At 38.6% G+C, this 23,198-nt stretch overlaps 1 protein-coding gene across 2 annotated transcripts in view; it reads right to left on the bottom strand.

Moving 5' to 3' along the window:
* tyw1 (tRNA-yW synthesizing protein 1 homolog (S. cerevisiae)) overlaps positions 1 to 23,198 on the bottom strand; it is a 99,599-nt gene that overhangs the window by 38,598 nt on the left and 37,803 nt on the right. For both annotated transcript variants that reach the window (XM_059331852.1, XM_059331851.1), the window contains exons 12-14: positions 16,432 to 16,609; positions 10,847 to 10,982; positions 1,052 to 1,162 (exon numbers count right to left, since the gene is read on the bottom strand). In XM_059331852.1, the coding sequence (XP_059187835.1) occupies positions 1,052 to 1,162; positions 10,847 to 10,982; positions 16,432 to 16,609 (425 nt within the window). The remainder of the gene's footprint in view (positions 1 to 1,051; positions 1,163 to 10,846; positions 10,983 to 16,431; positions 16,610 to 23,198) is intronic.

The following is a 23,198-nucleotide window of genomic DNA, read 5'->3' as shown; positions in this document are numbered from 1 at the left end:
TGAGCCGTTCACTTGCGTCACTTGCGAAACGTTTTAAGAGACATGAGACGTCCTTTATTTCCTCCGAAGCGTCACGTGAAGCGACGTCTGTTTCTAATGACGGCGGCAGCAAATCACAGCTGGATCAGCTGTCAGTCACTTTAACAGCTGGAGACATGCACTAATAATAATAATAATAATAATAATAATCAGCTGTCAGTCACTTTAACAGCTGTAGACATGCACTAATAATAATAAAGTGTTTTCTCTGTTTAACAAACAGTTGCACATAATTAACAACCTGCATTCTGAATTCATATGTGAACAGGGACACGGGAATGCCTTGATATTATATTATTTAATTATTTACTGTATGTCTGTATATAGATGATACTGGTGATAAATTCATTATTTAACATCCCAGAACATGATTATGTCTGCTGAACACCAGCCAATGTTTTGTCAGGTTAGATGATAAAGGGAAATTGTAAATGATGTCACTCAGATCAAAGCTACACTCAGGAATGATCAGCCTCATGTGGGACTGAAGGAAAATGACAAAAAGCTTCTAGAATTATGTTTCTTTTCATTTATTATGAATGTAGAAAGATGTTTGTGGTCTTTTTGTTGTTCAGACCAACAATAAAACAGATTTTTAACTCCATGGTGAATCAGAAGATAAATAAAATATAAAACTTGTGAGTGACACTATAAAATATCTACAACAAATATTAACCGTAGAATCAAATAAAATCATATTGTTCTCACACTGTATCGATTCCAATCGGTTTGTAATAAAAGTATATTGTTTTTGAATCGTATCATAACCTGTTTATATGCTAATCGAATCGTTTATCACAGAGAGATGTGCAACCCTACACCAGACACACATCAAAGCTCAGTTTAGATAAATACTATGAAGACAGAAACACCTACAGAGAAGTAAAGAAAAGGAACCAGCATGAAGGAAGGAGATATATTGCATCGTAAAAACTCCTGACAAAGAAGAAATTAATTGAGCGTGGAAAAAGAAAACACATTAAGATATAAGATAGGTGATGGTGAACCCTACCTTGACCTCAATGAAGTCCGGCTGGCCCAACGCAATGAGCTCTGAGTAGGCCTGCATCTCCTCCACGTTCCAGGCCTTCACCAGCGTCAGTCGGTACACCGTCCTCTGCCTCTGGAGGGACAAACAGGGGAGGAATCAATGGAGAGGGTCAAAAAGTGAGGCCATAAACATGAGACTGTTGTAGTAACACTCTACGGTATATTCAATATATTAGGTCTATTTTCACAATGTATTAAATCTATTTTTTCATTGTACATTTTCCAATGTACCACATAATGGAGAGACATTTAATTTATTAATTTATCAAATTTCCCACATATCACATATTTGCAAGTTGTGCTCATCAGCTTAAATAAAACATTTCATCTTTATAACTGAATTCCCACAGATTCCTGGGCACGATTAACCAGAAACAAAAAAATAAACTGGAATTGAAAAAACATTTTCGTTAACTGAAATAAAAATAAAAACAATAGTTTAAAAAAAAAAAAAAAACGATAACTAACTGAAACTGTATTTTGTGGTTACAAAACTAACTAAAACTAACTAAAATTATAGTGAAAATGTCCTTCGTTTTCGTCTTTGTCAACTTTTTTCATCCGTAAACCTTTTTGGTTACTTCTGGTTTTATGACTTTATAAACTTATTGGGGTTCAGATGGATAATCCAAAGGAAATAAAGACGATATTTATTGTGACTTTTTTTAATCTGGCACCCAACAAATACCCCATTACAAAAAAAACTAAAACTAATGAAAACTAAATAAAATAAAATCAATTAAAAAACGAATTAAAACTAGCAAACACACTCTAAAAACTCATTAAAACTAACTGAATTTGAAAACAAAAAATCACAACGAAATTAAACTAAAACTAATGAAAAATCCCAAACTATTATAACCGTGGTTATAACAGTAACTGCCATAAGTTTTAAATGAGGATGTTCGATCATGAGCTCAACTGTAATGTGTCAAAAAATAGAAAAAACACTCTATAACACACTTGATTGAAGCTCATACTGTAGTTCTGTTTGGAAATGAAACATGTCAGAAGGTGTTATTCACTCAAATCATGGAAAACAAGCTTGCATTGGTACAGTCTGTGTTTACACTGCAAAAACCAACTGACAAAAAATAAGAAATAAATAACTAGAATTAAGCAAACACATGCTTGAAACAAGTAAAATCATCTGCCAGTGCAGAAAGTCAATTTTTCTTTGTACGAATTCTTTAAATAAGTAAAATTATCTGCCAGTGCAGTAAGTAAAATGTTCTTTGTATGAGTTCTTTAAATAAGTAAAAAATATCTCGGCACTGGAAAACCAATGATGTATTGAAATAAATCCAAATATACTTAATTATGAGCTGTAGTAACATTAAAATAAGCCAACAATACTTGAAACGAGCATGTTTTGGTGGTAGAAAATGCTTTTGAAATAGTATTCAAACATGCAACTAAAACTATCAATTGGAACCAATATTTTAGGTAAAAACTCTCAACAGTTAAATAGCTTGAAAAGCATGATAAAGCTCACAATATCAATCCTAAAAATAAGTCTTTAAACAATAAGATAATTAAATAAGCACATAATAATAATACTAATAATTAAATAAGCACATAAAGCTATGGTCAGTAGGTAAATTATACTCATAACAACAAAGTTAAGATACTATTGCTCGATATAAGAAGGAAATACTTGGTAAGCTTCATGTTGTTTGCAGTGTACATTAATCTATAACACAAATCACTGCCTTTTGCTCAATATTGCCATCACCGTTATGCTGTAATAGCTTATTTTAAATTCAAACTCTCAAATTTCTCTATTTATTCTCTTTGAGTTCAGCGGCCATGGCAGTTTGATGTCACCAACATCTGCCATCCACAGGCAACACAGCAGCTCACAGATGTCCTGTCAACCACCCACTCTGGGTGTGAATTATGACACAGCGGTAAGAGGAAGGTTTGCATGTTTACAAATGCTCCAACAACTGCTGTGTTGCAACAGAGCTGCATATGTCAAGAATTTCCCAAGCTGATCTGAAGGATGGCGATGCGGGCCTCGACTGTGTGACACTTTTTTCAATTACATTTCCAATACTTTGTTTACTGCAGGTATGCCAGCTGTCAGAAATGTCCCAACCTTCACCGACAAAATACTAAAAACTCCAGGGCATTGTCAGTGAGACAACAGGAAGGAGCTGTGTATTAAACTAAATGAATAAAGAGCAGCAGACACATTTGAGTAAGGGTGTAGAAGTAAGACATGTAAGCAAATCCACATCAAACTTAAAGGTTTTTATGATGAATAAATGTATTTTAAATGTAGGATACAAATCATTCTGAGGTCCAAGGGGCCCATGCATACTATTTCATTCTTGCTTTCACAATACGGCCACAAAAGCCGTGTTTCCTTTAGGGGGAAGAGTGGCCACCAGGAAAGTCTCAGGCCACGCCCTCGCAAATGTCCGCTCACTCTGCGTGTCTCCATTACAAAAAGGCCCCCAGAGGGATTTAGAGACTCTGGAGGTGACGTATGGTTTTTGATCGTTGTGTAATCACTTAGCGACAGTTTGGACCGTGACGCTAACTGTGCACAACGTCAGCAGCTGATCATAAAGAAAGCAGCATGGTTAATTATGCACAGCGTCTCCACTGATCATAAACAGTGATGGTGAATTAACCGGCATCACTAACTGTGCACAGAGTGTCTGGTGCTTGTTGTAAACAAACAAAGATCGCTAAGTGAACACCTCCTGCAGCAGCAGCACATACACACTGTACTGCTACAGAGCTAACTGTTAGCCTATTAGCAATTTGCAGAATGGACGCTAAGGGGTTAACATCCCCTCTGTCTCTGCAGCTGGGAGAGACTGCTGCAGGAGGACTGTACCGCCGGCCCCCACGGCTCGTTAAGAAGAGTACGAACGAGTCTCCAAAAGTCTCCAATAACACCAGAAAAAGACGCTGGATTTGTCTCCAGTTGCTTTGTTGAAAAATAGTTGCTAAAATCTGAAAAGTAGCTAACAATAGCAACAAAGTCACTAAGTTGGCAACACTGCTTTGCCGACTTTTACAAATGATGCGTGTTGTTGTGGCCTCGAGTACTACGTCACATCCTGCTTAGCGATCTATCCAATCAGCAACCAGGCTTTTTTCAGGGGAGAAAAACAGCTCGTATTCAAATTAGGGGGTTTCGGCAAGTGAGACCTGCCTCATTCTGGGTATTGGGCGGTAGTGGAAACAACCCTTAATGACTGACACAAATGTTCTTAAAATTTAGGTTTCCAAAATACAAATGTCAGCCCACTTTGTTGTTTTTGTAATGTGAAACTATTTTCTTGAGACACCAATAAACAAATCTAATTAAAAAGACACTAGACTAGACTATGAATTGTCAAATATTGAGGTCAAGGTCGACAAAACCTGATCTGAACATCACTGTCGTACGTGCCGAGTTAACTTTCCCTGGGTAAATAAAAGAACTGGAAAAAAGCCCTGCTCACATTTCAATGGTGTAGATTCAGGTTATTGTTGCGTCTGTATAGCAGGAAAAGAGGATTACTGAGAATTTGATAGAGAGGAAGGAAGAGAGGAAGATGAAAGAAGGGGAATGTTGAGGACAGAGGACCCGGGAAATGGATAATACAAAGAAACAAGTAAATGACAATGGGAGAGAAGATAACGCTCTTTTTCCTCATTTCCTGACTCTCCCCTCTCTCACTGGAAGGTTATCTGTAACACGAGGTCCTTTCAGCCCAGTAGGGAAGGGGATAATTGGCCAGTGGAAGCAGGGAGGTGAGGTATTTCAAGCTGCCTCTATTCCAAATCCGACACTGAGGCACAACTCTATCAATCCCCCAGCGCACTGTCAGGGAGGCCAGGTGGTGGAGAACAGAGAGGGATAAGGAAGGATGGAGATAGAGCCCACCATGAAATGGAGACTTTGGAATATAGCGCAGAGACAGAGAGACCAGAGGGGGTGATGGGAACACAGAGAGAGAGTTTATTTTTGGAAACTGGGAAGTTGTACACAGGCAAACCATATTGTCACACTGACTAGTACATATACAAACACACACAAGTACATATACAACCCCAACCTGGTCTCACAGAAATCCGTGGAATAGCCACGGAATCACTCAAATTTCCGTGAAATTGACACGGATTTCGCTACAATGCAAGTTAATGACAGTCATATCCCGTGGCTATTCCAACATACAAAGTGATTATGTACATTCACTGAGTGAATATTTAGAAAGTAAAACATATATTTCTCGCTAGAAATGTGATCAAAATCCATTTTTATGCAGAAACTAAGTCAAAATATTGTATTTTTTCACTAAAAATGAGAGAACTGTCCGCCATGTTTTTTGTTCTGACCGCCAGGACCTTGAAAGTCACGTGACTTGGAACAAACCAATGGGAAATCCATGGAATAGACACGGGATATGACTGTCATTAACTAACATTGTAGCGAAATCCGTGTCAGTTTCACGGAAATTTGAGTTATTCCGTGGCTATTTCACGGATTCCTGTGAGACCAGGTTCACAACCCTCTGGGGCAGATTATAATCATATTAATCTTTAATGCTAAATTACCGTAAATGTCTAGCTAACGCCAGACTATATCACAAATGAGATCTAGTCTGGAGACCACCTATTCATTTTTCCATAAAGGAGGCGTGGTTTACGATCCTCCAAAGCCGTTTATTGGGCGCTAATGTCTATCATAGCGTCTGTACGTAGCTCTTAGCCAATCGTATCAATTATACCAGATGACGTATGTAGAGAGACAGAATGAGAGACTGATGTTTACACAATGGCGCCGAACGATTATTGCCGTTTGTGCAAAATATATATGAAGGAAGAAGGACACTCCACATATGCACACTCTTCAGACATATATTTTTCCAAAAAAACAAGGAGCGTATCAGAGAGGTTAGCATTATTAGGAGTGATAGTCGCCCAGGAGTCCACAACCACAATGACCGGGGTCTCTAAACCCCATTAGCTTAGCCGCTAACGGGGCTAGTTGGTAGATTAGGCTTTTGCCAAATCCTGTTTCTCAGCAAGGCTAAAACCTCCTTTTTGGTGGTGATAAAGGAGTGTAAAGCCAAACGTTGTTCTTCTTTTAAAATAAACTTTGGCTCTAAACTATCTAGAACACTGTCTACAGCTAGATCCAAAGAGAGCTTGGCGTCTGCTGCAGCCATGTTGGATCCGTAAGAAAACTACAAGCTTCCGTCTGTCCAATAGTATGCGTCATCTTCTCACCGTCCCTCCCCATTCTGTGATTGGATACCAAAAGCAGGGCTAAGAATCGGACATGGACACCATGCCGCCTTGCAGTTTGAAACGAAATTGAGTGCGCAAGGCAGCATGGGTAGACCCAGGCTAGTAAATGTCTGCTTTGGTGTTGTCTTTCAAAGCTTCAAAACAAAACTTTTGGTCATTAAACTCTATTAACTCGAGGGTTTGTTATGCACATGTTAACTTCAAGATACAACAGTTAAAGCATGTATAAAACATGCAGTGCTGTCTAAAATGACCATGACTGCTTCTGATTCATATCACACAAAGGAAATCCATCACTGTTCACTACAGTGATGCTGTTGAAATTATAACTCTTCAAACCAATCTCACTAAAAATATGTATAGGATTATTTTACTTACTTATTTTTCACTTTTATTTTTTACTTTTTACTTTCCAAGTAATTTTAAGGTACCTAAACCAAACATTTCCAGACTCTAAAAAGCCTTAATTTCAAACAAAATACTTTTTGGCTGAAATTAGTGATAGTGTGGATGAAACATCAAACAATCACTTCAAAAGGAGTTTCATTAAAATTCAAGCTTGTTCCAAATCTTAAAAGCTTAACAGTTAAAATTAAGCATTTTCCAAACTGTCAACACTTTGTATGAACTTTGTAATAATTATAATTAATATTGCCATGCCAGAAATTTAGCTACATAATGCTTAAAAATATATTATACGACTGAGATCTGTGTCAGAGACATCAATCATGTGCAGAGTTTGCACATTTGGAGTCGTCCTCAATATGTATGACATGTGATATTCACATAAAAGTGCTGAGCCAGGAAAACTTGATACCATTAGACTTTTGTTTGACACCAATTATTAAAGTGATTCTTTACATTGATGGCTACTTTAACTGTCAGACTGTGATGCAGCATTGGAAATAATGAGATTCCAGCAGGTACGCAGTGAATGTGCCAGCAGGCAAAAGTGTCAGTCTGTAGTCCAGCAGGACTTGTTGTCACCCATCTGCCTGAGACGGATTAACACTTAATAATGATAATCTTACTAACCAATTCGTCCCCAAATACCACCATCCTAAATTAAATTAAATTCGTCTGAATCCCACAGGCCGTTTGAATGTAGATTTCTTTTAAATATGATCAGATAGAGAACTTACCAAACACTGTAAGGTGTTTGCTCTACATTTATTTAATGTTTAAAATGTTGCTTTATATCTAACAAAAGCCGTGTTTCCTTTAGGGGGAAGAGTGTCCACCAGGAAAGTCTCAGGCCACGCCCTCTCAAAAGTCCGCTCACTCTGCGTGTCTCCATTACAAAAAGGCCCCAGAGGGATTTAGAGACTATGGAGGTGACGTATGGTTTTAGATCGTTGCGACAGATTAAACACGGGAGACTCAACTGTGGCTGCTGTCGCTAACTGTGCACAACGTCAGCAGCTGATCATAAACAAAGCAGCATGGCCAATTACGTACAGTGTCTCCGCTGATCATAAACAGTGATCGTGAAATAACCGGCATCGCTAACTGTGCACAGAGTGTCCGGTGCTTGTTGTAAACAAACAGAGATCACTAAGCTAACACCTCCTGCAGCAGCAGCACATACACACTCTACTGCTACAGAGCTAACTGTTAGCCTATTAGCAATTTGCAGACTGGACGCTAAGGGGTTAACATCCCCTCTGGCTCTGCAGCTGGGAGAGACTGCTGCAGGAGGACTGTGCCGCTTCGACTTGTTCTTACTCTTCTTAACGAGTCGCCGCCCCCCGCAGCTCGTTAAGAAGAGTAAGAACGAGTCTCCAAAAGTCTCCAATAACAACAGAAAAAGACGCTGGATTTGTCGCCAGTCGCTTTTTTTGGAAAATAGTCTAAGGGGGTCTGAAAAGTTGCTAAATATAGCAACAAAGTCGCTAAGTTGGCAACACTACTTCGCCGGCTTTTACAAATGGCGCGTGTTGTTGTGGCGTCAAGTACTACATCTCATCCTGCTTAGTGTTCTATCCAATCAGCAACCAGGCTTTTTTTCAGGGGAGAAAAAATGGACCTGCTCTTCTACAGGGACAAAAAAAGTCCAGACATAAGACCGCCCAGGACGGCTCATATTCAAATTAGGGGGTTTCGGCGAGTGAGACCCGCCTCATTCTGGGTATTGGGCGGTAGTGGAAACAGCAAAAAACTGCAAAAAGTTCAGGGTCTTTAATGTGGTGATGACTACACCTTGTAATGACTTTTAAAATGCCCACAGAATTAACACATACAGCTAACAGAAATGTAACGTCTTAACTTCACATCGTTAGGCTTCTGATTTATTCAAAAGGTCCCCGTTTTATTCTTCTGTGTACTGACTTCACATTGATATTTGCTTGTTTTGTCGTGGTAAAATTATGATTTTGATGCAATCAGAGTGCAATGATCCATCGCCAGATTTGCCGTGTAGAGCTGTGCAGTCATTAACACGTCGAGCTGAGTGGTAATGAACTTAGTTTGCTTTATAAAAAAGCGTAAAACAAGAAGCCGACAGCCCTTTACAGATATGTGTAGTCGAGCCACTCTCTGGGAAACTCTGCAGACCACATCTTTCTCAAGGTCCTTTTGTCGGTGCAACCAAGCTCATTTTTTTCCTCCTCACTTGAGCTTTTTAGGAAACACACTAAGAGAGAATCGATTTACACAAGTGGTCTGGTAGCTACATGCAGGCTGTGATAATGGACTTTCCTTCTGCACACGGATGATGGAAAGGCAAGGTTACAGGATTCACAGATCGCACACTTAATAGAAATGTACACCTCTCCATTTCTTCATTTTTACAGTAGAGGCAGTGGCATCATGAAGCCAAACCTTTAAAAAGTCTCAAGAATCAATAAAAAGCCACTTGAGTTACTGGCATGCTGTCCTCACAAAGTGAGTTGACGACTATAGAGGACATCTCAATCTGTGATGTCTGAGAAGCCTCAATCAGGCTTTTCATCAGCTGCTCTGTTCACTAAAAAAAGATGAGTCTGCACAGGAGGTAAGAATCTGCCACTTCCAACAGTCTGACATAAGAGATTACTTTTGTTAAAAATCACCACAATCACACATTTTTTGGCAAAGTTTATCGGGAAAATGAACTTGTGTTGTCAGGATCTTCTGTTGTTGTGGAGCTTCAGTACATTTTCAGGGCAGAGTGACACAGAACAGTTTAAAAGCTGATTGTACTATAGACAAAGTTTAGTATCTAGTCTAAGGTTTAATCACATAAAAAACATTATCAGAGACAATTTCCCAAACCTAGAGAGGGATGCAGAAAAAATAATTTCTCATACAAAGATTTGAGCGTTTACTTCTCTTGAAATCATAATTAACTCATGTTGTGAGCACACTGTAAAAAATGTTTGTAGAAATTACAGTAATACACTGTCAAATTGCATCAGAAATACGGCGTAAAAATAAAAACTGAATATCACCTTAGTAGATGGTTTTAATTACTGTTAATTTAAGGAATAGTGCAATTTTTTTCATGTAAAATAAAAGACAAATACCATAATGTCACAAGGTCCCTAAAAATTAAGGTACTTTTCAGTGTAATTTTTTTTTTTTTGTAAAGTTTTTGCTAATATTTACATTTAAATTTACAGTTGAAAACCCACTCACTGTATTTTTTACGGTGAAGTTCTGGCAACCACAGTTGCCGGTATTTTACCGTAAATTAAACAGATTTTTTTTTTACAGTGCAGCATCCATTCTACCATCCAGCCTATCAGCAACTAAGTCTTTCAAACAAAGCTTGTGTATTGGTTGAACATACAAAATACAAATAATAACGGAAAAATACCCATCAAATTAATAAAAAAAAACAACTAATGCAAGTAATAAAGTGGGGCAACATTTCCAGGGGATAATTAGTTCTCCAACAATAAGAGACAAAAAAATCAAACTTTTATGCAATGTGTGTACCTGTGCTGCAGAATTACTGAGTCGAGGTTATTGATGAAGCTTGAGGTACTAAGATAATCTGACCCAGGAGAACACAATGACAAGTGCTTCATGGGCACTAAAACAACCACAGCTTTAATATTTACAGGGATGTTGAGCTCCTGTTGGCTGACACAGTATAAAGTTTCTTATCACCACTGCTTAACAATGTTCAGTTCTTTTTAAACTCTCAGCTCTTTTTTTCTGTAAATAACAAGTCTTGGTTTTGCAGGCTTAAACTGCTGTAGTATATTTTATGTTAGAAGTGGTATATTTTATTGTTACTATTATATCCAAGTCTTCTGCTTTAATTAAAGGTCACATCCTGACCTCCTGATTGTGTAACAGCCGGTTTAAACCAGAAATAACTTACTATAAGGTCGGGAATTCGTCAGATATTAGAAGCATTTGGAAGCAGAATATAAACAGTAGGAGTTGTATCCTTTTAAGGTTGAAAGTAGACCTAGAAGTGTGCGCGTGCATGGAAAATGTGCAATATATATTGAGCTGTTGGCTGTTACAATTAGGGTTTACAGAAACCAAACTAGCCCAGTGGGCAGCTTACCTTCTCTCCCAGGGCCCTGAGGCTGTCCAGGAAGCGGGGCCAGAAGTCCTTGAAAAGTGGTCGGTCAATCTTCTTCAGACTGTCTTTGGTGCTGGCGTCCACACTAACATACAACTGAGTGACTGGCACCAGGCTCCTGGTAATGAAAGAAAATACAGAGGACTGAGGATAAGAATGATCCAGTTGAGAGATAAAGAGAAACCTAGGGAGCATTAGAACAAAATTAAAGAAAGTAAACCAAAAGGAAAATAGTATATTTAAAATTCAAAGTTCAAGAAGTCTCCCTCAATATCAAACCTTTACATAGATCCCAAAACACATGACTGTATTCATGTCACCTCTCTGGAGCAGTCAGTTGTAATCCTTTAGTGTGAGAACAGAAAGCATTTGGGCTGAACACAGATCTGTTGCTCAGCCTCGTTTTCCATCTGTGGATATACATCCAACAACGTGGAGTCAAACAATCTGTGTAGTTGTGCTGAAGGCAACAAATTCCACCGCATGGACAGATGATGGCAAAATGAGGGGGCAGAAGAGGAAGCTGTGAAAAAAAAAAACTAGGAGTGCTTCTCATCAATATTAAATAAGGCAGAGACATTAACTCATGGCACAATCTGTAAGAGCAGAGGGACACACCAGGGTAGTAAACACAAGCAGAAAAGTGTAAAAGATTAACACGACTGAACCACGAAGAACACTTCCCTTACATGTGTCTTTAGATGGGAGAATTTAAAAAAAATGCTGTGCATGAGAGGCAATTATGTAATGATGCAAACAACAACCAATTAGCCAAGTGAGAAATGTGACAGAAAGTCTGGAAATTCAGCTTTTTTTTTTACTTTTGATGAATCTCCAGACAAGAAACAGCCACCCTCCTTCTCAAAGCAGCATTACTGGAATAGAGACTCAATAAACTGCAGCAATAACAGCTCATCTCCAACCAGGTGGCTCTGGCAGACAGGAGAGAAACGGCTGATGGCTGCTGTCCTTGCCATCATCCTGCTCACTGAGTATATGATAAGTCAGCCTGTGACAGCAGAGTTAGCTGACATATCGGCTGTGTCAGTGCAGTCTGGGTGACAACCTGAAAGGCTTCTGGACAGAGTGGCACCGCAAGATTGGAGGCTAAAGGGCAAGTAGAGTGACAGCAACCAAGCGAAACACCTGGACATAAAAATCAAATGTTTATTTCAAACTGGACAAGCCACCAATGGCCTGTACAGTCCAGGTTTTTTGTGTTCTCTCAAATCTTTGGTCCTAAATATACTTCAATATAGGGCTGTACGATTATGGCCAAAATGATAATCACGATTATTTTGATCAATATTGTAATCACGATTGTTAATCATGATTATTCATCATGTTAGGGAAAACATCTGTATTTTTATTGCACTACTTTTAAGCAAACAAACAAAGCAGCATGGCTAATTATGCACATCGTCTCCACTGATCATAAACATGGTGATGGTGAATTAACCGGCATCACTAACTGTGCACAGAGTGTCCGGTGCTTGTTGTAAACAAACAGAGATCGCTAAGTGAACACCTCCTGCAGGAGCAGCACATACACACTGTACTGCTACAGAGCTAACTGTTAGCCTGTTAGCAATTTGCAGACTGGACGCTAAGGGGTTAACATCCCCTCTGGCTCTGCAGCTGGGAGACACTGCTGCAGGAGGACTGTGCCGATTCGACTCGTTCTTACTCTTCTTAACGAGACGCCGGCCCCCGCAGCTCGTTAAGAAGAGTAAGAACGAGTCTCCAAAAGTCTCCAATAACACCAGAAAAAGTCGCTGAATTGTGATCACGATTAAAATTCAATTAATTGTGCAGCCCATCATTCCTACTTTGAATGTTTGCAGAACACATGCATGAAACCACTATTCCTCCCAAATTAGTTGGAGTTTTACATATTTTCTGTATAAAGCAAAAATAAATAAAAGGAGCTACTAAAGAAGATTCACTTTGCACCTGCAGTCAGAGAAAATTTTGTTTTGGAAGTAAACAACTGTCATCCATCCATTCCCGTCCGCTTATCCGGGGCCGGGTCGTGGGGGCAGTAAACAACTGGTTCGATAAAATGAATGCACAGCTGTGCATAACATCTTCTAAAGATAAACTTTATTAGAAATATTAAACACACAATTGGCAAATTTAATCTTGCAATAGATGTCTGCTTTCACATTCTGCTTTGTCCCCAGAAAGCCCTCAGTGAGTTCTTCTTATAAGCCACACAATACACAATATATGTGATGGGAAAGGCTTTGTTTTATTGTTTTAAACAAAGGGATGTCAGAGGGGTATAGAGCCACAGTGATGTGTTGACACAGTGCTGAGCAGAAGCCATAGTGCAGCAGATAATGACACTCTGAGGTCACTGCAGTACACACTAAAGTTCTTGTGTTGACTCTCACAAACCTTCCTGCATTTGAAGTACAAAGCAAAGAAAGGTGTGTGTGTGTGTGTGTGTGTGTGTGTGTGAGAGAGAGAGAGAGAGAATTGTTCATCTGTTGCACATGAAGCCATCTGAGGTGGTAGTGCCTTTTATGAATTTTTCATACAGTTACTATAGGTGCATAATGTAAATGGCTCTAGGAACTGTGCCTGTGTCATGAACTCCTGTCAAAGAAACGTAGATGCAGAAAGTGGCGACCTGAACTCTTGAAGTAGGGTTACAATTTAAAATGCAGCATTGCAGAGAAGTCATACTGGGTAATGTTTAACTCACAGACAGCATCACCTACAGGTTAACCACCGAGACCCTAACTTCTTGTGGGAAAAGAATTTTGTTAGGGGTATTTCCCAATCCATTAATACAGCTTGTGGAGTCAGCAGCAAGTGGTCAATAGAGGAAATGCATGTTTCAGTGTACAAGCACAGGCTTCAAGAAAATTACTAAATCTGAGGGAAATGATCTTGCTGCATGGACAGATAATTTCACCTGACAAGATTTCTTAAATTAATATGATTAAATCTAGAAATAAGCATGTTGAACGCTTAAAATATGAAATTAACGCTTAAAACAAGATAAATTAAAGCTGCAAGCAGCGATGAACTGGCACGAGCAGAGTGACCTGACAATTATTTGTTTCCTACCAAGATAGAAAAAAAATAGATTTAGAAGTGTTAGATAATTCATCTTCTTTTAAGAGTTAATTTCTTATTTTAAGCGTTCAACATGCTAATTTCTAGATTCAACAATCTTAATTTAAGAAATCTTGTCAAGTGAAATTATCTGTCCATGCAGATCATTTCCCTCAGATTTAGTGTTTTTATCTTGTTTTTAGATACAATTTTTTGCAGTGAACATTCATTAATGATCGGCCAGTTCACCTGAATTACAGAAAAACTAAACAGAACACCTCACTTATCACTAGTGGCACCTGAGGGACGTAGCAGAGCCAGGTTTCTGTGTGTGAGCTCGCTCTGCCCCGATCTGACAGGAAAAACCCTGGCTTTAGACTCAATATACCTCACTAAACCACAAATCTCTCTTTGTGGTGCAGCCCTCCTGGTCTTGCAGGAAGTTCAAGTTTGATTTGCAAAGGTTTTGGCATGTCTGCTTCTAAAAGTTCTCCCAATACAACTGAAGATATGGAATATTGGTAACACTTTATATTAGGGAGAACATATTCAACATGAATTAGTTGCTTATTAGCATGCAAATAAGTAATGTATTGGCTCGTTTTTATTTTCAATATTAATGGTCCACCTCCAGAGAAGAAGGCGCCGTGAACCAGGTCAGCAATGATGAGGGAGATGGCGGGAAAAAACAACGTGCAGAGCCAATGTGCTTTCACGTCTAACTCAGTGAATTAAGGGTTTATTTCAGCCCGACCAAATCTGATGATTGTTGAAACAGTAGAAAGACGAGCCAAGAGTATTAAGGTGAGTTGAATTTTATTTGTGTTGCGTTTGAATGATGTGGGGTTTTTTTACGATGAGTTAACAATGCAATTAGGCTTGTCTTAATTCGGTGATAGAGAAAAGCAATTCAGAAGGTGTTTGTTTGTATTTGATTGTATTTTTTAATTTAATATATAGTAAAGTAAGACTAAAAAAGAAAAGAGGGTAACACTTTATATTAGGAAACAAATTAATTAGTTGTCTATTAGCATGCAAATAAGTAACATATTGGCTCTTAATGAGTCATTATTAAGTAGTTATTAATGCCTTATTCTGCATGGTCTTATTATACAACCAGTAAGACATTAACTAAGAGGTTTCCCTCAATAACCTCAGAATTATTGCTTATTAGTAGTAAGTAAGGAAGTTGTTGTATATGAGTTATGATCTTAGTATGCTTTTATTTGTATGGACTTTATAAGTTACATATCGGTGAACGAAACCATGGAAACGGCAAATAACCACCTTCTCCAGACCTTTGACGTGACTGGTGGCTCCTTTTGGATGAGGATTGGTAGATTGTAATCATTACTCTACAGCAGGGGTCTCAAACTCAAATTAGCTGGGGGCCGCTGCAGGCAGTATCAAAATTACCAAAAAAAGACAGAATTTTAAAAAAAGACGCAAAATGACTGAAAAAACACTAAATTACTTTTTTTTAAAAAGACAAAAAATGACAAAAAAGACACAAAATGACCGAATAATAATACACAGAATTACCAAAAAAGACACAAAATTATTTAAAAAAAGACACAAAATGACACAAAAAAGACACAAAATGACCAAAGAAGACACAAATTGACAGAAAAAACTGAATTACTTAAAAAAAAAAAAAAAAGACCAAAAAAAGACACAGAATTACCAAAAAAGACACAAAATGACCCAAAAAGGACACAGAATGACAAAAAAGACACAAAATTACCAAAAAAAAGACACAGAATTATTTAAAAAATACACACATTTATTTAAAAAAGACACAAAATGATTTAAAAAAGACACAAAATTACCCAAAAAAAAGTAATTAAAGGGACCTTCCACACACAACACGGTAAAGTGCCATTCATATAAAACTCACATTAAACTTTCATATCAAGGTGGGGGCCACAAAATATCGTCACGAGGGCCGCAATTGGCCCGCGGGCCGCAAGTTTGAGACCCATGCTCTACAAAGTGGGTCACTGGTAGACTAACATTGGTGCAAAGTGACCAACTAAGTTATAAGGCCATAACCTTAATAGCCTTAATAATGACTAATTAAGAGCCAATATGTTACTTATTTGCATGCTAATAAGCAACTAATTAATGTTGAGTATGTGTTCCCTAATATAAAGTGTTAACGGAACACTGCATTTGACAATGTGTTGCTCATTTTCTAATATCCAACAAACGACTCCATTGAACACCATTGTTTAGTAGCCTAGTTAAAGGACACGCAGCACTCAGAAATGTGAGTACTGAACCTTTGATCCTTCCTGCTGGGGAACAGTCTAACTGCTGCAACACACTCCCACTCCCTGCTTTCCAATGCACCCCATACTTCAAAGAAAAGAACTTGCAAAGGCAGGGAATAAAAATATACTACGGAAACATAATGAGCCAAAACAGATTGGCTGGAAGGTATATTTTGAGAGAAGAAAAAAATAGTAACACCCGCATAAACAAGTTGTGTGTGCCCCTACCTGATTTCCTCTGGGAACTGTGCGTTGGTGACCAAAAAGCTGGAGATGTGGTGGGAGTGGAGGAGGCGCACGAAGGTGTTGATTTCTGGGTACATGATTGGCTCTCCGACCAGGGAGAGGGCACAGTGTTTGACTGCCAAGCCCTCCTCATAACGCTCAGCTTTCACTCCAGGGACCCCTAGAGGGAGACAGGGCAGAGGGTGAACAGGTCAGGGGTCAGCAACCTTTACTAACCAAAAAGCCATTGTTGTAAAAAATTTAAAAAAGAGTAAAAAATATTGGAATGGAGCTGCAAAACCTTATTTTGAGCCTTACAAAGAAGAAGAGCTCAGCCTATGAAGTCCTAATTAGCCTACAATGAAAAAAATATTTTTTATTATTTCAATCATCTATATAAATTCTACAAAGAAATACGAATTCAGTGCTTTTACTTCAAAATAGCAGTTTTTCATGTAGTGCATTACTTAGTGATTGTTTGTTATTATGTGTCCTCAGTTTTGTATGTAAATTGAATCATTCGTTCCAAGTAATATTCCCTAAACCAGTTCATTGGCTTCATTCGTTGATATTTCCAAGTAAAATGCAATTGAGGGACATCAGTGAATCTGCAATTTACTTGTGTATTTTCATAAAAAAAATAAGTGGTTCTATTAAATAAATATTACTTAGAAACAGCCTGAGTAAAGATTACAAACACTTTGTGTGGAAAAACTTGCCTAGTTTTTTTTAAGTAAATGTCACTCCAATTTTTTTCAGTGTACAAACATTACTTATACAGTCTTGAAAAAAATAAATTAGATTTTCTTCGATTTCTTGTTCATTTTAATACCTTGTACAACTAAAGGTACATTTTTTTGAACAAATATAATAACAACAAAAATAGATCATCAGAGTTTAATTTAAGAGCTGATATCTAGACATTTAACATGGTTTTCTTGATAATAAACAAAATCATTATCAAGAAAACCATGGAATAACCGAGGCTCTGGAGCAGCAGGTTGCCGACCCCTTGAATAGGTGGTAGTTTTGATGTCGAGTCCACCTTTGACTAAATCAATGTCTCCCTACGATAGCATGAGAGGCCTCACATGTGGAAGCATAAATCAAAACAGCAGAGAGTTTAAAAACTGTGGGAAATAACAGCATGAAGTTGGGCTTTGAAGTGAGGTCAAACTGAGTAATTACACACAACCACATAGGGACAAGAGAGATGTGGTGCTCATGAAAAATTAGCAAAGAGAGGAGAGAGACAGTGGAAGTTTGAGCTCTGGGAGTCGGGCCCAGAGCCCAGTTTTTCTCTCTTCAGCTCCCTCGCTCCCTCGCTCCACTGGGTGGTCTTGGATTCAGTCTTCAGTGGAGCTTCCAGCACGAACTATAGGCTGCTGTAAAAATATGCTCAGCATACGTTCCAGAGTGTTAAGGATGAATGTTATAAAGTTTAATAGACTATTGCTACTAAAGTTTAAGATTACTGAATACAATTATTTTCATCCAAACACTGTAAAAAAAGGTGTGTCTAAAAACAAGATAAAAACACTAAATCTGAGGGAAATGATCTTGCTGTATGGACAGAAAATTTACCTTGACAAGATTTCTTAAATTAAGATTATTAAATCTAGAAATAAGCATGTTGAACGCTTAAAATAAGAAATTAACTCTTAAAACAAGATAAATGATCTAACACTTCTAAATCTAAAGTGTTTTTTATCTTGGTAAGAAACAAATAACTGTCAGGTCACTCTGCTCGGGCCAGTTCATCACTGCTGGCAGCTTTAATTTATCTTGTTTTAAGAGTTAATTTCTTATTTTAAGCGTTCAACATGCTTATTTCTAGATTTAATAATCTTAATTTAAGAAATCTTGTCAAGTGAAATTATCTGTCCATGCAGCAAGATTATTTCCCTCAGATTTAGTGTTTTTATCTTGTTTTTAAACACATTTTTGCAATGAAGTGCAGCTAATAGGAATCAAACACAGTAAAAACTCAGCTTTAGGCATCAGATGTTGCTAAATTTGATTGATTTTCTGACTGAATAACATTAGTTATAATTGCACAAATGAAATGATGATGCAAACGAGCAAAGCTCACATTTCAATCATGACCACAAGGCACCAAATCAAAATCACATAAACTAGATAGATTGGACAAGCAACACTTTAGATTAGTGAACACAAGCAGCTGGGGCATGAAAAAGAGTCAGATAGATAGATGATGCACGTCTTTATTTAATATGTAGATATATAGAACTTGTTATTTGATCAAGTCTGCTTTTGAGGTTTGCAGGGGGTGCCATCTAAAGTAACAGCAGAAGAAAAATAATTCATGCCTGCTTTCTGCTGACAGTATAAAGTTTTAAATGCTGCATGACATGGCAAGAATTTGATGAAGTCAGGGAATAAACAAACAGTAAAAGCTTCGGGGGAATAAAGTTTCATATACACTGTCATGGGAATTTAATGTGATATTACTGTAACTACAGCAGATGCCATTTAATTTAAGAGTACATGCAGTGAATCTTAATTAAATTCCACTTTAGACTGTTGCCTCCATATGCGTTATTGCACAATTTATGAATTATTGATAAGTTTGCAACAATTCGTATGGTTGAACCATCGGAAGCACCTGTTACCGTGCAACCTTTCAAGGATAAATCACTTCTCAGAACAGCTGCAAAGACATCAAACAACAAAGTGTTTAATGAGAAAAAATCCCACTGACCTCTGTTCATAACAAGCAGCTGAGAGGATGGTGCATGTGTGTTAAGTGAGTGAAATCTCATTAAATATATATAGGGTTTTAGTAATGTGAAATTCCATTACATTCTCATATAATTCCCTCGCTTGAGGTCATTTGGAGGGGCTCGCTCTTTCTGAAGGGGATCACTCTGATAAAATGATCATGGAGGACATGGGGCTCCATGCAGGCTGTGTAAAGATGGTTACTGAATTAAGAACCGCACAATTTATTCAAGAAGGACGGCTATTATCAAAGACCTTCAATATCCTCTGGAACTGACCTGCATTATTCTTGGTTCTCACAGTAGAAAGTTACATAAAGGCTGTTTCCACTACAGCCCAATACCCGGAATGAGGCGGGCTTCACTCGCTAATTTGAATGTCAACCGTCCGGAGCGGTCTTTTGACAGACTTTTTTTGTCGCTGTAGAAGAGCAGGGCTGTTTTTCTCCTCTGAAAAAAGCCTGGTTACTAATTGGATAGAACAAGCAGGATGTGACGTAGTACTCGATGCCACAACAACACGCGCCATTTGTAAAAGCCGGCGAAGCAGTGTTGCAGACTATTTTTCAAAAAAGCGACTGGAGACAAATCCAGCGACTTTTTCTGGTGTTTTTGGAGACTTTTGGAGACTCGTTGTTACTCTTCTTAACAAGCTGCGGGGGCTCGTTAAGAAGAGTAACTGGGGATTTCCACCGGGCGCGTTACAGCAGCAGCATGTCTCCACAGCGTTTTTGCTGCGTCTTCCGCCCGGCGTCAATTCACACCGGGCGCGTTACAGCAGCAGCACGTCAGCTTAGCGAGCCGGTCGTATACAGGCGAGATAACGAGAACACGCGATAATCCTGACCACACGGGAGACCGCAAGATCCCGTGATGAACTCTAAACTCTATTTATACAGTCTATGGTGTGTATAAAGTAAACAACAACAACAACAACAACAACAGCAACCAACTGCTACTCCTACTTTGCTTCTCTGACGTGAAAGATATGTTGATCTGACCATCTATCCTTATAAAAACAATATGTTATGTCATAAATGATTGTATGATGTTCCACTTCAACAATCAGTCTCTTGTCGTCTGTGCCGCCGATCCTCTGAGACCCTTTGATTGATTGATTGCTGATCTGGTGCCCCGGTCATAACATAATGTTGATGTGAAGTAGTTTTAGGCTGCATGAACTGTGTATTGTGTTTTATTTTGAAAAGGGCGGAAGTGTTTTACGCTGATTCTGAGTCGGACTTCCTGTCTGGTGCGATCTGCTCTGTTGAGATTCACGCGATTTGTCTCGCGGAGAAATAGAAGTCCTACCTAATGCTCGCGTAGAGACGCTGACGTGACGCTGCTGTAACGTTGCGCAGCGCGCCCGGTGGAAATGCTCTCATTGATTAGAGTGTTACCTATTTGCAACGGCATACGAGACACTGACGTGACGCTGCAGTAACGCGGACGGTGGAAATCAGGCTTAAGAACGAGTCGAATCGGCACAGTCCTCCTGCAGCAGTCTCTCCCAACTGCAGAGCCGGAGGGGATGTTAACCCCTTAGCATCCAGTCTGCAAATTGCTAATAGGCTAACAGTTAGCTGTGTAGCAGTACAGTGTGTATGTGCTGCTGCTGCAGGAGGTGTTCACTTAGCGATCTCTGTTTGTTTACAACAAGCACCGGACACTCTGTGCACAGTTAGCGATGCTGGTTAATTCACAATCAAGATGTTTATGAGCGGAGACGCTGTGCATAATTAGCCATGCTGCTTTGTTTACGAACAGCTGCTGACGTTGTGCACAGTTAGCGACGGTGGCCACAGTTGCGTCTCCCGTGTGTAATCTGTTGCGCATGTGATCACAGTCGAAACTGTCTAAGCGATTCCACGACGATCGAAAACCATACGTCACCTCCAGAGTCTTGTAAATCCCTCTTGGGCCTTTTTGTAGTGGAGACACACAAAGTGAGCGGACATTTGAGAGGGCGTGGCCTGAGACTTTCCTGGTGGACACTCTTCCCCCTAAAGGAAACACTGCTATAATAATTATCCTCTGGTTTGCAGATTTCTTATTTTATTAAACAAGGCCATGTGTGATTGGATGGCAGGGCACAGTGTAGTAAGTACAGTATGCATGACTAGAGTGAGTCATTTTAAAAATTAAAAGTGCAGTGTTGTTGTAGCTAAGAAAATCACAGACAAAATATTTAATTCATAAGTTGACTTAGCAGCTAAAGTTAAAACATTACCAAAGCTTCTTCCTGTGGATATGCAAATGTTGTTCACAGTGAAGGAGGTTCATGTGAATTTAATCATATTGCCTTGAGCACTGCCAACCCAAGGGCATATAGTATATTATATCCTAAGTATCGGTGATTGTAAAATGCATGATCAAATAACCAAACCAGTTAAACAAACAACTAGTCTTTTAAGGTTCAATCCACTAATTTTTGATCACATTTTAATTGAGTTTTCTTGTCAGGTCGAGACCATGAACAATAGACTGCATTTTTTTCACACTGAAAGGGCGATAAGACAATGTTTTAAAGCAGCCATTCGATCTTTTAAGCAGTAGATCATCAAGTATTCAGAACAGAAATAAATCTGTTTAAACACACTGTGGATTTTCAGAGGCATTGTCTGGATAGTTCATTGTGCAAGACATTACAAAACGTATCACTGTCGATGGTAAATGGAGCTGAAGGCTGCCTAATGTGATTTTGTAGTGCAACTGGAAAGACAATTATAGATGGTAATGACAATATAGGCTTGCGCTTTTCTCCAGTGTGTTCCTAATTAGAATTGCAAAGCTGTACATTGTAAAAGCATCAGAAAATGTGCCTCTCTTTATTCTATGGAAAAAAGTTGTAACTGTAATCCCTTTGTGACAAATGCTTTTTTTTTTATCTTTAGTGATCTAAGAAGCAGCTTATTGTCAATATAGGCTTATTGTTCCATTATAATAACATCAGGAAATTACATTTTCTATGATGACATGCATTCGAATACATTATGAATAGCTGCTCTGAGAATAATATTAGCTATAAAGTAGCCCTTTGAAGTAGATATGTCTCAAATGCTTTCCGCTTTTGGCGTCTATATCATTTCCTGAGTGCAATTTCTTCTGTGTTTTATAATGGGATCAGCAGTGGCTTTGAGGTCAGAGAGGCAGCCTTCTGGCTAGAAGGTTGCAGGCTTTAAGAATACTTTGGCTGGAGTTGTAGTCATACATATTGGAAAAGTAATAGTTTGTATATTTTGTTTAATTTCAGGGTGTACGTTAAAGGTGAAATGTTTAACCCATTTAGGCCTAAAACGCCTGGAAAAAATGCCTGTAAAACCTCTGGGCAATTTTAAAATAACCCCCTAAAACCTGAAGTTTTTCTGGAAATTCAACAGAAGTGTCAACGCTTCCTACTAAATAATAGATTTTTCAGCCTCTGTAGCAGATAGAAATGAAATTCAAAAATATTTGACAGCTTATAGCTGTGGCTTTCATGAGAAGTTGAGTTTATTTGTCGAACCTTCAATAACGTTTTCAAAAAAATCAACGTGTTGCATTGCGACACTCCCACATGTATTCTGATGCGTTTCATTGCATACAGATGCCGACAGATGTTTTTCTGTGGTGAGAGGGTTGTTATCTGTCATGTGAGGGGTCATAAATGGATGTCATGATTGTTGCTGTCTATGTTTTTGTATGTTTTTTCTGTGATATATGTGGGAAGAGAGTGTATTTGGTATTTGTGTGCTACACAGTGTTGCTACACTGTGCTGTGCCTTTTTTTAAATGTATGCTGTCCTGAAACAACCTGACTGTGTGAAAACAATTATCCCTTTGGGGACATTAAAGAACCTAACTTGGGTAAGGGGCTAGATAATTCACTATTTCAATGAGGGCCCTCACAAAAATAGAAATCCAAGGATGTGTGTGTGTGTGTGTGTGTGTGTGTGTGTGTGTGTGTAGCACTGGCTGTGCTGACAGGGGTCTGCAGGATAAATTAGTTCTGAATCTCCACAGGCTGCACAGCCACAGTCATGTAAAAAA

Source organism: Centropristis striata, chromosome 4 (assembly GCF_030273125.1).
Source record: "Centropristis striata isolate RG_2023a ecotype Rhode Island chromosome 4, C.striata_1.0, whole genome shotgun sequence".
In the NCBI taxonomy this organism is placed as follows: Eukaryota; Metazoa; Chordata; class Actinopteri; order Perciformes; family Serranidae; genus Centropristis; species Centropristis striata.
Note: the sequence above shows the minus strand (reverse complement) of the source record. Positions and strands in the feature narration are given on the sequence as shown.